Genomic DNA, 14650 nt, shown 5'->3' with positions numbered 1-14650 from the left:
TGCTAAATTGTACAACAAATGTCACTTGAGAGCTGTCAGAGCGGAACTTTAAAAATGCACATTTTTAGCTTATAAATTCCTTTCCCGCTATTCCTTGTGAAAGCAAACCCTAACAAGACTGCCAAAGTCTGACATCGTCGGATGTGTTTTCCTCTTTAAGCTCTGCTTTCTCCCCTGCTCTCCTCCTCCATTTTGTCTCCACCTTGTACGAATACCTCTGTACAATTTCTTTTTACAACGTTTTGTGTAGCAGCTGGAATCACATGAAAGCTTTAATTTATTAATAGACCCACTTCACTTTTAGCTACAGAGAAAGCTGACACAAAGATGTAAATTTCGTCTTCAGCTCGACTCCTGTGAATTCGGTTCCTAAAATTTGGTTCACCGTCTTTAACTCTTAGATTGTTACTGCCAAGTTGGACCCACTAACTTAGACAAGTTGTTTTATTGTGGACCGAGACCAGTCAACGATCTTCACTCCTTGTTTCCCTCGCCCCGATAAACTCCTAGGAAAAATTCAAAACATTCTTACAACATTAAACACTACACTCTCTTTTTGCTTCTTCCCTCTCTTCTCTCCTCACCTTTCCTCTCCTGAGAAAAAACAAAGGAGAAAAATAAACCAAAAATTGCCAATATTTCGAGAGTACAATGGCGAAGGGAGAGAACCTAGTGGTGGAGGTGGTAGGAGCGCACAGCCTGATGCCAAAGGATGGTCAAGGCTCCTCCTCCCCTTATGTAGAGGTGGAATTTGAGCACCAAAAAAGGCGTACTCGATCCAAACCTAAGGACCTAAACCCGGTATGGAATGAGCGGCTCGCTTTCGCTGTATCTGACCCGGATGACCTGCCGTACCGGTCAATTGATGTGGCTATTTATAATGACAGGAGTCTAACGGCCTCCTCAACCGTCTCGGACGGTGGCGCCGCCGCTTCCTCCGGTCGGAAGTTCCTAGGTAAGGTACGCATTCCAGCTTCTGGTGTACCGGGCCCTGGTGAAGAATCGGTACCCCAGCTGTTTACACTGGAGAAGAGAGGTCTGTTCTCTCACATAAGAGGAGAGATAAGTCTGAAGATATATAGGGTCCATGCTGATGTGGACTCTCATGGGGGCCCCACCCCAGAACGGAGCTTAGTCACCAAGGTGAAGGGGCATAACGGCCATGAGAAGAAGTTGGTGGCCAAAGGAGGCGGTGCATTGATGGTACCGCCTCAACATGTGAATAAGAGGCAAACAGAGTCTCAAGTAATAATTCCTCCAATGGAGCACACAGGTCAAGTCGGTGGTGGTATGAAGCCGGTCATGCTCGCACCAGGTAGTACATTGGGCCCACCTGACTTTTACCATGTCCCCAGTATGTATCCTGGTGCGATGAATGGTCATGATTTTTCTATAAAGGAGACCAAGCCTCGTCTTGGCGGCGCCTCTACAGAGCCGCAAGACAAGACTAGTTCCACGTATGACCTGGTTGAACAAATGCAATATTTGTACGTGCGTGTGGTTCGGGCGCGTGACTTGTACTCAGGTGGGTCAATTGGAGGGGAAACACATGCTGAGGTGAAATTAGGGAATTACCGAGGAGTGACCCGACCTCACTCAAGCCATTACTGGGATCAAGTGTTTGCTTTCTCAAGAGACAGCATACAATCTTCTGTAGCTGAAATTTTTGTGAAAGAGCGGGACCGTAGCGAGGACTACATTGGCAGGATCATGTTTGATTTGAGTGAGGTCCCTAGGCGGGTCCAGCCTGACAGTACACTGGCCCCTCAATGGTATAGACTTGAGGACAAGAAGGGTGATAAGTCTCGTACCGGTGAGTTGATGGTTTCAGTTTGGTTTGGCACACAAGCTGATGAGGCCTTTGCTGAGGCATGGCACTCTAAAGCAGCTGGTGTACATGGACATGGTCTTGGGTCAATTAAATCGAAGGTTTATGTGGCGCCTAAGCTGTGGTACTTGCGTGTGACTATCCTGGAGGCGCAAGACCTTATGCCAGTTGATAAAAACTCCGCCATGATGAATCGGTACCCGGAGATATTTGCCAAGGCTCAGGTCGGTAACCAACTTCTGCGTACCCGGGTTGCTCCTGCTATTGCAAATCGGGGCCCATCGAATCCTGTTTGGAAAGAGGATCTGATATTTGTGGTTGCGGAGCCGTTCGATGACGTTCTAGTGGTGTCAATTGAAGACCGGGTGGGACCTGGCAGGGATGATTCGCTTGGTCGTTTCATGGTACCGGTGTCTGCAATAGAGCGACGTTGGAATGATAAGCAGGTCCAGTCTAGGTGGTTCCCACTGGACCGAGGCCAGAATGCTGCTGGGGCTACTCGATTTGGCAGCCGGGTCCACCTCCGGCTGAGCTTAGATGGTGGGTACCATGTCCTTGACGAATCTACCATGTACAGCAGTGACCTGTGTGCAACAGCGAAACAGCTGCGGGTCCCACATGTTGGGGTCCTTGAGCTGGGTATTTTAAGTGCCTCTGGATTGATGCCTATGAAGGTACGGGATGGTAAAGGCAGTGGTTCAACCGATGCGTACTGTGTGGCAAAGTATGGGCAGAAGTGGATCCGCACTCGCACTGTGATCGACTCGCTTAACCCACGGTGGAATGAACAATACACATGGGAGGTGTATGACCCATGTACTGTTATAACAATTGGCGTGTTTGATAACTGTCATGTGGACAAAAACCAGGCTACTAATGGATCCGGGTCGGCACGGGATACTCGTGTCGGGAAGGTCAGGATCCGGCTCTCCACCCTGGAATCTGACCGAGTCTATACTCATGCATACCCGCTACTTATGCTCCATCCATCTGGTGTCAAAAAAATGGGAGAGCTTCATTTAGCGGTGCGTTTCTCTTGTGCAAACATGGGTAACATGCTACAGGCATATGTTAGGCCTCTTCTGCCTAAAATGCACTATGTTGAGCCACTGCTGGTACGTCAGGTCGAGCACCTGCGCTACCAGGCAACAAATGTTGTGGCAGCTCGGTTGGGCCGGGCTGAACCACCTCTCGGCCGTGAGGTGGTTGAATTCATGCTGGACCATGGGTCCCACCTATGGAGCATGCGTCGTAGCAAGGCTAACTTCTTTAGGCTGGTTAATACTCTTTCAACAACAGTAGATCTCGGCCGGCGATTTGAGGTCGTGCGCTCGTGGAACCGGCCAGTGCTTTCAGCAATGTTTGTGTTAGTCTTTATGGTGTTTGTTCTTGCACCTGAGATTATTTTGCCAACATTATTTTTAATATTGGGATTAGTTGGGATGTTGAATTATCGTACCAGGCCTAGGCACCCACCGCACATGGACATGAGGCTTTCCCATGCTGATGGGGCATTCCCTGATGAGCTTGATGAGGAGTTCGATCCATTTCCTACGTCGCGTTCTACAGAGCTTGTTCGCATGAGGTGAGAATATAGTTTAATTTTATTAAAATTAATATACTTATCTTTCTTTACAATGTCACTGAATGACGCTTGATGATCTACTTGTGCAATAATGAGTATGAAAACTATGTTTTGGCATCCCATTTTTACAGTTCTTTGTTGGCAAGTAGTGTGATGAAATAAATGTATATTGTTGATAAATAGTGTGATGAAATAAATGTATATTGTTGATAAATAGTGTGATAATTAGTCTTATTTTGTGTCCGACATAAGGTCACAAGCTTTTAATAGCTGTTTAATATAGTAGTAATCCAATGAACTTTAGATGTGGTGTGGTACTAAATGTGAAATAAATTCACATTTAGTACCAGCCAGTTTATATGGAAATAATAATAAGAAAAAAAAATCTTCTTCAGGTATGACAGGCTAAGGAGTGTAGCAGGAAGGGTTCAAACAGTGGTGGGTGATGTGGCAACACAAGCAGAGCGGTTTGAAGCGTTGCTGAGCTGGCGTGACCCACGTGCTACTCTCCTCTTTCTAGGATTCTGTGTGCTAGCTGCAGTTGCAATATATTGTGTGCCAATAAAATTGGTTATCGGCTTATCTGGCCTGTATTTGCTTCTGCCTCCAAGGTTTCGGAACCGAATGCCATCTCCAGTTATGAACTTCTTCAGGAGGTTGCCAACCAAGGCTGACAGCTTGTTGTAATTTATTTAACCTGTGACCCCTTGTTGGCTTTTTTGGTTGTAGGGGCTTATTTTGGTACCACTTGTGCAGTGATAGTTTGATCAATTAACATTGGAGGCTGACTTGGTTGAAGCAATTTGCTTGTTCAGGTACTGTATGATGCCTGTTTTTCAGATTAGTAGTTTAGTTTTAGTTCTAGAGTTAGGGAAAGGTAATTTATGTTGTGCATCTGTGTAGTGATGCTTTTTGCTAATGAATGTGAGATTCTCTACTCAAGCAGGTTGGGGAAATTAACTTTATTTAGTTAATTGGCTTTTAATCATTGAGAAAATATGTTTTGTAAGTTTGTTGGTGATTATATAACTTGTATGTGATCTTTATCTCTCTCCTGTGTTGAAATTGATTCTGAGAATTTCATGCATGGAATCTTTTCTCATTTTCCACTTTACACTTTCAGAAATATCATCATAGTAAAATTAAATTGTTTCCCCAAGCACACACAGAAATCTATAAATTATTTAGAAGCTTTGACTTGGCTTTTTTTGAGTTGAACAGAACAGATCAGATTAAGATTTTGCAAATAATATTTTACAACAAAAAAAAGACAAATGAAAGTAGAAAAGAATGTATAATTTTTATTACAATATTTGTGGAGAAAAACAAGGAATGTTTGTTACATGTTAGTTATGTAATAAAGCAATAATAGGAGAATTCAATGCTGAATTTCCTCAGTTACATTAACATATACCAGAAAATCAAAACAACTGAAACAAAAGCAAAGGATAAAGCCAACCTGAGCACACACATGACCCTTGGCTCACAACACAAAAAGTGGTAAAGAGTAAAAACTAATCAACTCTCATTAGGAGGTTGCTTGAAGTTGAGATCTCTAACAGAAGTCGTCGAAGGAGGGAGTGTTGGTACGGCCGAGACTGGTGGTACCGGGAATACCAGTGTCAGTTTGCATGCTTTGCTTCATTGATTCATCTGCATCAAAGAATGCTTGCTTCACAGTCTCTCCACTCTGTATTTCATAACATAGATTTTAATAACATATGTTTTCATATTCATAGATCATTATTTATTTTATTAGCATTTTTGAGAAAATGTGAACCTGTTCAATGAAACCAGCAGTATATTCCTTCTCCTCCTGTGCACGAAATTTGACATCATTGATGGATTCTTTCATTGAATCAGTTTTCTCTCTTCCCCACTGGGCAGCATTTGATCCGGTTTCCTTGATCAAATCAGCTTTCTCGCTTCCCCAGTCGGCGGCATTTGATCCGGTTTCCTTGATCGAGTCAGTGACTGCACCGGCTGCCTCACATGTTCCGTCCTTGATCGAACCGGCTGTCTCCTTCACCGAATCGGCTGCATTTGATGCGGTGGTCTTGGTCGAGTCGATTATATCCCTGGTGGCATCGGCCCACCTGTCAGCCTCAGCCTATATGTTTCCAAAAGAACAAAAACAGGAAACAAACATAAACAGTAATACAAATTCCATGTTAATCCTGACTTAATTTGCATATACTTTGATCTCAATACCACAAATAAAAGAACTGAGATTTATATTTTATTTTCGGTCCATCTGGTCTGAAAAAAAAAAAAATCAATGTTCCTCAAATTTTCACTTTATTTGACATCATACAAAATTGATTTTGAGTACCAAAAGTCATGCTCATATTATGCATGGATAATAAACACTTTTTTTATAATTTGCAAGGTGCTATAAATATTTCTCATTTCAGAGTGATAGTAACATAATATTTTTGTGGTCACAGGTAAACAAACAGTGTTTAACCACAACAACAAAAAAAAAAAAAAAAAGAAGAAGAAGAAGAAGAAAAGGATGAATGTATATACCTGGCCCTCGGCACGGGCATCAGCAAGCCTCGCCTGTTGCTCGCTCGCCATATCTTAATTTTCTCTGTTTTGAAATATAAAAATTTGTAAGAAAAAGGAAAATAGTTTCTGTTTTCTTGAAATTGAATTTAAGATGTTTGTTTGAGTTGACAAGTTGTTTGAAACAGGTGTTTATATAGGCTTGAGAATTTGAGGTTATGCTAGATTTAGGCATCTAACAGGTATTAAACCGAAAGAGATGGTGCCTTATTTTTAGCTCTTCTCTCTTCCTCAATTTATTTTCTACCATACATATTTAAGCAAGAAAACCTTAATTATTTGTTCGAAATTTCCTAAGCGCTCACTTAAAAAAGTAAGAGCAACACTAGCCGTAGACTGAATTTTACCCCTTTACATTTGGATAGTAGTAATGGGAAAATAAATCTGTTGTAATTCTTGGGGAATTCCGATCTCAACTTCTGATTTTTTCTCGAGATACGTATATGAAAACTTATTTTTTTTCAAAAATATTTTTGAGATCCGCACACAAAAAAATTTGAATGGTTGATATCGGAATTTCAGAATCCTGACGGAGCCATATAGAGCAAGAGGGAATCACTTGTCCCCCTCACACCAAAAAAATTTCAAAAATATTATTCTATTTTTATACTTTTTTAAGAACAATTATAAATATTTATTTAGGATTAAATTTTTTATAAAATTACTCTTGACCTTAATTTTTTTTTTCTCTAAAATATACTTCTATTTCTATTTTTGTGCTTTTGCCATATAATTTATAAAAATAAACATAATATTCAAAATAATTATAACATTGTGTCTCATTCTAAAATTTGCCCAATTCTACTAAAATTTTCATGCAATATAAAGTTTTGAATTAATTTAGTATAAAGTCAAACGGTCAAAAAATAATAAAAAATAATTATTTTAAATAAAAAGTTGTAATTTATTTTTACGGCTTGATTTTATACTAAATTAAAAAATATATAAATTTTATATGTAAATATATCATTTGTGAAGCGTAATAATTTCAATGGTTTAGATTCATCGTTTGAAGCCAATTCAATAAATTTTGATGTCACCAAGAACTTGGTTAACTTACGAACACCCTAGTTGTATTGTGCATAATACGATGTCAAATACAAATTATTTATTTTATGAATGTAATTTTACAAGGGACGTCCTTCAACTATTTCAATTCCAATTATAGCAAGAATCAGAGGCGGATCTAGGATTTATGTTAGGGTAGGACACTAATCGAATTCAAATAGCTAATTGAGTTTAAACTCATTAACTTATTGGGTACACAATTACAACTCAATCCCTATAACTATGTTTATTATAAAATCTATTATAATCATAAAATTGATTGACATAGCTATGTTTAGGATTGGCAAAAAAGCTCGTGGCCCGCTTGGTATTCACTCGTGACTCGATCGGTAACAGCTCGTTCGTTAGTGGATCGAGTTAAAATTAGCTCGCTCGCTACATACTCGAGCCAGAATTAATGAGTTTGAGTTTGACCTAGCTCGGCACGAGCCAGCTTGGTCGTTAACGAGCTATTTAATATACATAGTTTAATAGTTTAATCGGATCCGTTCACTTCAGATTGGAGATAATATGGTCTATGGATGTTATAGCCAGTGTTATAGCAATTGCACTTTGGACTGTGTTTAAGTTGATTGGTAATTTTATATGGCATATGTGTGAATTAATTATAAGCAATTAGGTTAATTTGTATGAATTTGTTTGATTTGGTATGCATGAATTTATTCTGTGAATATATTTGTATGAGTTTAGGATTTTGATATATTTGTATGTATGAATTTAGCTGTAAACTTAATTTATAGTAGTTGATTTGCTTAATTACAATTGAATTAAGAGCATTCCTCAGTAATTAGTCATATAAATATTATTTTGTTTTAGCCATAATTGATAAGATGTGTTATGAAAATTTAAAATATAGCAGGAAATAAAATATACAAATTTATAAATCTGCCAAGCTAATAACGAGCTAGCTCGGCTCGCTCGAACAAGCCACGAGTCGGTCTTGAGCAATAGTTTTAACTCGGGACCTAAAATCTAAACTCGCTCACTCAGTTTGATACACTAACAAGCCGAGTAGGAGTGTGGCCTAGCTCGCTCTTTAACAGCTTGTTGCCACCCCTATATGTTTACTATGTTTTTTAATTTTTTTAATTTAAATTATATTTGTAATATATTTAATTATTTAATTTTAAATAGTTTAGAATAATGTCCAAATAATTTATAATTTTAGAAAATTGTGTAGAATAATTTAGAAAATACCAAAACGGTGTAGAACAATTTAGAAAATATCAAAATGGTCTAGAATAATTTAGAAAATACCAAAATGGTCTAGAATAATTTAGAAAACACCAAAATGGTCTACAATAATTTAAAAAATATCAAAATGGTCTAGAATAATTTAGAAATTAATTTAGAAAAATGTTCGATTAATTTAGAAAATTGTAAAATGATTTAGAATTTTTTTAGGAACCTCTTTTCTTTTCGGGTCCCTTTCGAAGCTCTTACTGTTTGATCGATCAGCTCTTCGATTTAGGTTTTTTTAATTTTTTTAATTTGAATTTGAATTTATAATATAATTAATTAGTTCATTTTAAATGATTTAGAATATTTTCTTATTAATTTAGAAATACCAAAATGGTCTAGAATAATTTAGAAAATACCAAAATGGTCTAGAATAATTTAGAAAATACCAAAATGGTTTAGAATATTGTTGAAATTTTTTAGGATGGCAGACGAAACACTTAAACATACATTTAGCCGCTTGTTGTAGATAACTCACAGCAATCATAGGATATCTGAGGCGTCTAAGGAGGTAAGCATTTACTTATTTCATTTTTCATAACTCTGTCAGTAATCAAATTATATATTGTAATCGATTTTTTTTCAACTTTAGAGTAAATATATTTTGACCGTGAGACACTATTGACACAAATGCGATTATAACGAGAAGTACGCACCGTTTTTAATTCGAATGGGCCTATATCAGATCGCGACAATGCCTGATATCGCCCTCGATGCGACCCTCATTCATGGACTCGTCAAACGGTGGCGTCTGAAGACGCACACCTTTCATCTTCCCTACGGAGAGATGACAGGTATTAACTAATTCAATTTTTTTTTAATTTCTTACTGACAAGTCAAATAAATTACAGTTACACTGGGGTGTGAGTTGCTTGTGGGGTTTGCCTATTTTGGAGGATCCGGTAACGGGAATTATAGACTCGGCGAGTATCCAAAGTCGACTGTATGATTTGCTAGGCGTAAAAGATCATGAAATCAAGGGTTTAATGAAAAAGAGGGGAAATGATGCCAATGAGAGAATGTCAGATATGTTTGTGGCGAAAAAAGCGCTCCGTGAGCACTTCAAAACATTGCCCGAAGATGCGACCGATCAATAATTGGAGTGGTTAGTATTTTTTTTTATTTAAAACCCTCTTCATATTTTACATTTTCAATAATGTACTCAAATTCTAATATTGGCGATTAGGTATGTCCGTGGATTTATCCTTGACATGTTAGGGAATACCATGTTTGCCGATAGTAGCGGGGACGGGATACCGCTGTGGTATCTCAGCATGGTGGATAATTTGGACGAGCCGAAGAATTACAATTGGGACGGAGCTGTTCTGGCATATTTATACCGAAATCTATGCCTCGCATCCAATCCTAGCTGTCACTCTATGCATGGTCCCACCATTCTTTTGGAACACTGGTCGTGGACCCGATTTCAAGTTCACCGGCCGTTACCGGTACTAGGTCGGGATCCACAGGATTCCGACTGGTAATGGGTCGGGATCGAGGTTCAGGAATCTGACTGGTATAGTTCGGTTCCAATTCTATATATAACTCCAGAACCGGTAGTGGAAAAGACGACACAATTCCTAAATTCATTTCGAACGATTGTTGGTTCATTACCGGTACTAATTGATAGTCACGTTGGCCATCGGTGGACATATTAAACCTGGCTTGGATTTCCAGATTTGCTTGACTAGAATTGTACCCAACAAATTTATAAATCTCATTCCGAAGATAATAAAAAATGTGGTTCACGGTTAGCGATAATGAGTATTTAGCTCGGGTACTGTAAAAGACCCCGTCATCATTGTATTAGATTTCCCATCCAATAAAATTTTTCACACAAATGGTTGTTATTTTTAGTTTCGATTGGTCTGGCAATTTTAAAAATAACAACATATAAGTAATTAAAAATTGTCCGGCCTCTGAAAATTATTCTAGACCATTTTGGATATTCTTAAATTATTCTACACCATTTTGGAATTTTATAAATTAATAGGGCAATATTCTAAACTATTTTGGAATTTTATAAATTATTCTAAACCATTTGAGAATGTTCAAAAAAAATTCTAAATTATTTGGACAATATTATAAAAAATAAAAAAACAATTTTGGAATGAACTAATTAATTATAATTTAAATTTAAATTAAAATAAAAAATAAAATAACCTAAATCGAAGAGCCGATCGATCAGACAGTCAGAGCTCTGTAAGAGATCCGAAACCTAAACCCTAAAAAAATAAAATAACCTAAATTGTTTTTCCGATCTGGGTAGATTTGGAAAAACAGAGCCGAATTGGTTATTTTTTAAACTTTTATTTAATTTTTGGATATAAATAAAAAAATCGGTTCAATGTCTCTCAGCGGCATAAACAAACTAGGGTTTTGGATCTTTTCTTCTTCAATTTCGGATATTTTGACAGAATGAAGGTGGGTGGCGAAACAAACTAGGATTATCTTTCATTTTATTAACGGAATGTAAATAAATTTGTTTTTTTTAATCTCTTATTCTTATTCTCTTTAATTCGAATCAGGGGTAGGCGCTATATTAGATCAGGGGTATGCACATTGAACAATTAGTACTTTATCAAAATAAAAAATTCAAATCAAAAAATAAATACTTGCCTACCCCAAATTGTACATGGTCCGCCCAAGACAAGAACAATTTAATTTCTTCACGTTTGTTCAATTCCAATTATCTCTCTTTCACCTAATCTTTGACATACACACGATTCCGTGTTTGTTCAATTCGAGCAAGAAACAAATTTAACAATTTTATAGTGGAAACTTAGTACTTAATTTGGATAAAGGTACCAACTTAGATGATGAACTATATATGCATAGATGAGGATTCAAAATGCTTAACTTTAAAAAAGTTAATAACACAATAACACCCTTCAATTATTTCTTGTTACTTTTTATGTGTGGATTATATTTAGTCATATTTAGGATTTGGTAGGAAGTTGGACCGACTAAGTCATCTTTCTAATTTTCAAAAATCTTAATTATACATATTAAAATTTAACTTTTTTTTCCTGATATGTAATAGCTAGGGTGAAAACAGCATGGATAATATCGATTCGTATTTGAAAAATTAGATCTGGATATTATGATATCTGAATATTCGTGCACATATGGATACTAATATATTGATTTTACGTTTCAATTATCTATATCTAAATAATAGATATTCATATATTTTTAATATATATATATATATATATATATAGAGAGAGAGAGAGAGAGAGAGAGAGAGGCTAATATGCTTTCGGTAGCATATCGACCGAAGTGCTACCGGTTCAAATTCGATTTTTCAAAATCCAAATGGTCGATCTGAACCATTCATCTTGTTCTCCATATTAATATGTGCTTGGAGACCAAATTTTATATTTTTCTGAATTTTTTTTACTATTTATTAAGTATTTTACAAAATTGTTGATCCAACGGTAGCTTAACAAAACAGTAAAATTAGCAGCCACCATTAGATCAACAATTTTGTAAAATACTTAATAAATAGTAAAACAATTCAGAAAAATATAAAATTTGGTCTCCAAGCACATATTAATATGGAGAACAAGATGAACGGTTCAGATCGACCGTTTGAATTTTGAAAAATCAAATTTGGACCGGTAGCACTTCGGTCCATATGCTACCGAAAGCATATTAGCCACACTCTCTCTCTCTCTATATATATATATTGAAAAAAAATTGTTCTTCATTATTATAATTAGATAAATATTATAAACTTTAGTATTTTATATAATTTTAATAAATATATGATTCTATATTTGTATCCATATCCTGAAAAATTAAAAATAAATATCAATATGATTTTACCGCTCCGCATCTGCTATTATTTTTTTACCTCTAGTACTTATTCTATGAAAAAATCAATATTATTATGATCTAGTATAAAAGAAATCAAAAGAATAATATAGTGGAAATTTTGTATATATAATAAAATAATTAAAAAACTTATTATATTATATAAAATTATTTTTTATTAAAACAAATAAATAATATTTAACCTTCCACATATTAATCAAATTCCAATTAAATACCTTGCAGTATCTATATCTTATCACTGATGATTCCAATTACTGACATCTACCTCTCGAATTTTTTTTATAAACCATAAATGCAAAAAATAAAATTTATCAAACCAACTTGATTGCTTTGTTGTTTACAAAAACCATAAGAACCGAGATGCCATTTTGATTCTTTTTTTGGGGGGATCGAACTGTCATTTCAATTCTAGCTGATTTCACATATTTTGAAAAAAATACGTTAAAAAATTATGAAAATACTTCGGACCAAATTGCCATTTCGGTCCACAAAAAAAAATTCAGTCCCAAATAACATTTCAGTTTTTATAGTTTTTGTAAAAAAAAAAATAATCATAATTATTTTTTTTAATTATGATATATAAAAAAACATTCCTACATCTCGCCATCTCGGCCTGTGATTTATTTAGTCTGGTTCAATATTTAATTTGTACACCAAAAGACAAATCCCATCAACTTTCTCTTCGGTGCAAGAAGTTGTAATGAACCAAAACCCTCCTACTAATTCTCACTTAAAATCACTTTTATTCTAAAAAAAACAAAAATTCAAAATTGAGAGAAAGAGAAATTGACTTGGCAATTGGCATTGACATCTCTTCTCTCATCAAGGTAGTAAGTATCTAATTGGGTACTAATCGGATTCAAATAATTAATTGAGTATACAATTACAACTTAATTTCTATAACTATGTTTATTATAAAATATCTTATAATCATAAAATCGATTAATATAACATTGAAATATTTTTAATAATCTAATTAAAAATTTGTTTGGCACAGTTCAAAGTGGGAATTTTATTAGCCAATTAGCAAATTAAAGTCAAAATATAGACAAAAATTTGACCGAAATATAAGTGTTGAATAAATAAAGGCACAAAAAAAAATTCAGCCAACATATTTCTTAGAATTGCAATAATAGGTCCTACCATCAGATCTTTCTTGTTCTCTTATTATCTTTCATTCTATTTACGAAATAGATTATCGTATATTCGATGAAAAACAAAATACACATAGTCAACCAAAACTTAGAAGGAATCGGTTTAAGAATCATACTAATTCAAATCAGGGGTAGGCATTACATCGAATCAGAGGTAGACACATTGAACAATTAGTACTGAATCAAAATAAAAAAAATTCAAATCCAGATATAGACACTTGCCTATTTCAATTTGTGCATAGGTCCGCCCATAAAAGGAAAAATTTGATTTCTTCACGTTTGTTCAATTCCAATAATCTCCCTTTCACCTAATTTTTGACATACACACTAGTCCGTGTTTGTTCAATTCGAGCAAGAAACAAATTTAACAATTTTATAGTGGAAACTTAGTACTTAATTGGATTAAAGGTACCAACTTAGATTATGAACTATATATGCATAGATGAGATGAGGTTTCAAAATGCTTAACTTTAAAAAAAGTTAATAACACAATAACACCCTTCAATTATTTCTTATTACTTTTTATGTGTGTATTATATTTAGTCATATTTAGGAACGGATTTGGTACTTAGGAAGTTGGAGCGACTAAGTCATCTTTCTAATTTTTAAAAATCTTAATTATACATATTAAAATTTAACTTTTTTTTTTTTTTTTTTTTTTCTGATATGTACAATTAGGGGTGAAAACAGCATGGATAATATATGATTCGTATTCGAAAAATTAGATATAGATATATAATATCTGAATATCCATGCGGATATGGATACTAATATATTGGTTTTACGTTTCAATTAACCGTATCTAAATATCTATCATATATTTTTAATATATGTTATGAAAAAAAATATGTTATTCACCATTATAATTAGATAGATATTATAAACTTTAGTATTTTTTATATTATTTTAATAAATATCTGATCCAATTCATGTCTGTATTTGTATCCAGCTAATATCTAATTCGTATCCTAAAAAAATAAAAAAGAAATATGATCATATGACTTTACCACTGTCTGCTCCGTATATGCTCCTTTTTCATCCCTAGTACTGATCAGTGTTGTAAAAAACGTTCGTTTAGGTCAATTAATTGGTTGATTAGTCGTTAGCGGTGATCGAAATGTTATAGATTTTCCCGATTAATCAGATGATTATTCTCGAATATGACCGATTATTCCTGATTAATCGCGTCCAACAACCGCATACCCTTATTTACAACCGTGGTACTGACTCTATGAAAAGATCAATAATAATATTATTATGATCTAGTATAAAAGAAACCAAAAGAATAATATAGTCCAAATTTTGTATATATAAAATAATTAAAAAACTTATTATATTATATAAAATTTATTTTTTTATTAAAACAAA

General features: G+C 34.9%; 2 protein-coding genes across 2 annotated transcripts; one reads left to right on the top strand and one right to left on the bottom strand.

The window, feature by feature from the left end:
• The first annotated feature begins 113 nt into the window (after positions 1 to 113).
• On the top strand, positions 114 to 4500 carry LOC144547972 (C2 calcium/lipid-binding plant phosphoribosyltransferase family protein). Its single transcript, XM_078296658.1, has 2 exons — positions 114 to 3413; positions 3809 to 4500. The coding sequence occupies exons 1-2, from the start codon at positions 652 to 654 to the stop codon at positions 4098 to 4100; spliced, it is 3054 nt and encodes a 1017-aa protein (XP_078152784.1). The 5' UTR covers positions 114 to 651; the 3' UTR covers positions 4101 to 4500.
• A 387-nt stretch (positions 4501 to 4887) lies between these two features.
• LOC144547973 (uncharacterized) lies at positions 4888 to 6037 on the bottom strand. The gene is made up of 3 exons (XM_078296659.1): positions 5943 to 6037; positions 5194 to 5523; positions 4888 to 5103 (listed from the first exon to the last, which is right to left on the bottom strand). The coding sequence occupies exons 1-3, from the start codon at positions 5991 to 5993 to the stop codon at positions 4969 to 4971; spliced, it is 516 nt and encodes a 171-aa protein (XP_078152785.1). The 5' UTR covers positions 5994 to 6037; the 3' UTR covers positions 4888 to 4968.
• Between the last annotated feature and the right edge of the window lie 8613 nt (positions 6038 to 14650).

The sequence above is a fragment of the Carex rostrata genome, chromosome 32, assembly GCF_964058835.1.
Source record: "Carex rostrata chromosome 32, lpCarRost1.2, whole genome shotgun sequence".
NCBI lineage: Eukaryota > Viridiplantae > Streptophyta > Magnoliopsida > Poales > Cyperaceae > Carex > Carex rostrata.
Note: the sequence above shows the minus strand (reverse complement) of the source record. Positions and strands in the feature narration are given on the sequence as shown.

What these genes read in the sequence shown, in the direction of transcription:
- LOC144547972 (XM_078296658.1), top strand. Translation starts at nt 652, where the DNA reads ATGGCGAAGGGAGAGAACCTAGTGGTGGAGGTGGTAGGAGCGCACAGC. An exon ending in ACAGAGCTTGTTCGCATGAG is followed by an intron (nt 3,414 to 3,808) that starts GTGAGAATATAG and finishes AATCTTCTTCAG; the next exon opens with GTATGACAGGCTAAGGAGTG.
- LOC144547973 (XM_078296659.1), bottom strand. Translation starts at nt 5,993, where the DNA reads ATGGCGAGCGAGCAACAGGCGAGGCTTGCTGATGCCCGTGCCGAGGGC. An exon ending in ATGCCCGTGCCGAGGGCCAG is followed by an intron (nt 5,524 to 5,942) that starts GTATATACATTC and finishes GGAAACATATAG; the next exon opens with GCTGAGGCTGACAGGTGGGC. An exon ending in CTGCTGGTTTCATTGAACAG is followed by an intron (nt 5,104 to 5,193) that starts GTTCACATTTTC and finishes TATGAAATACAG; the next exon opens with AGTGGAGAGACTGTGAAGCA.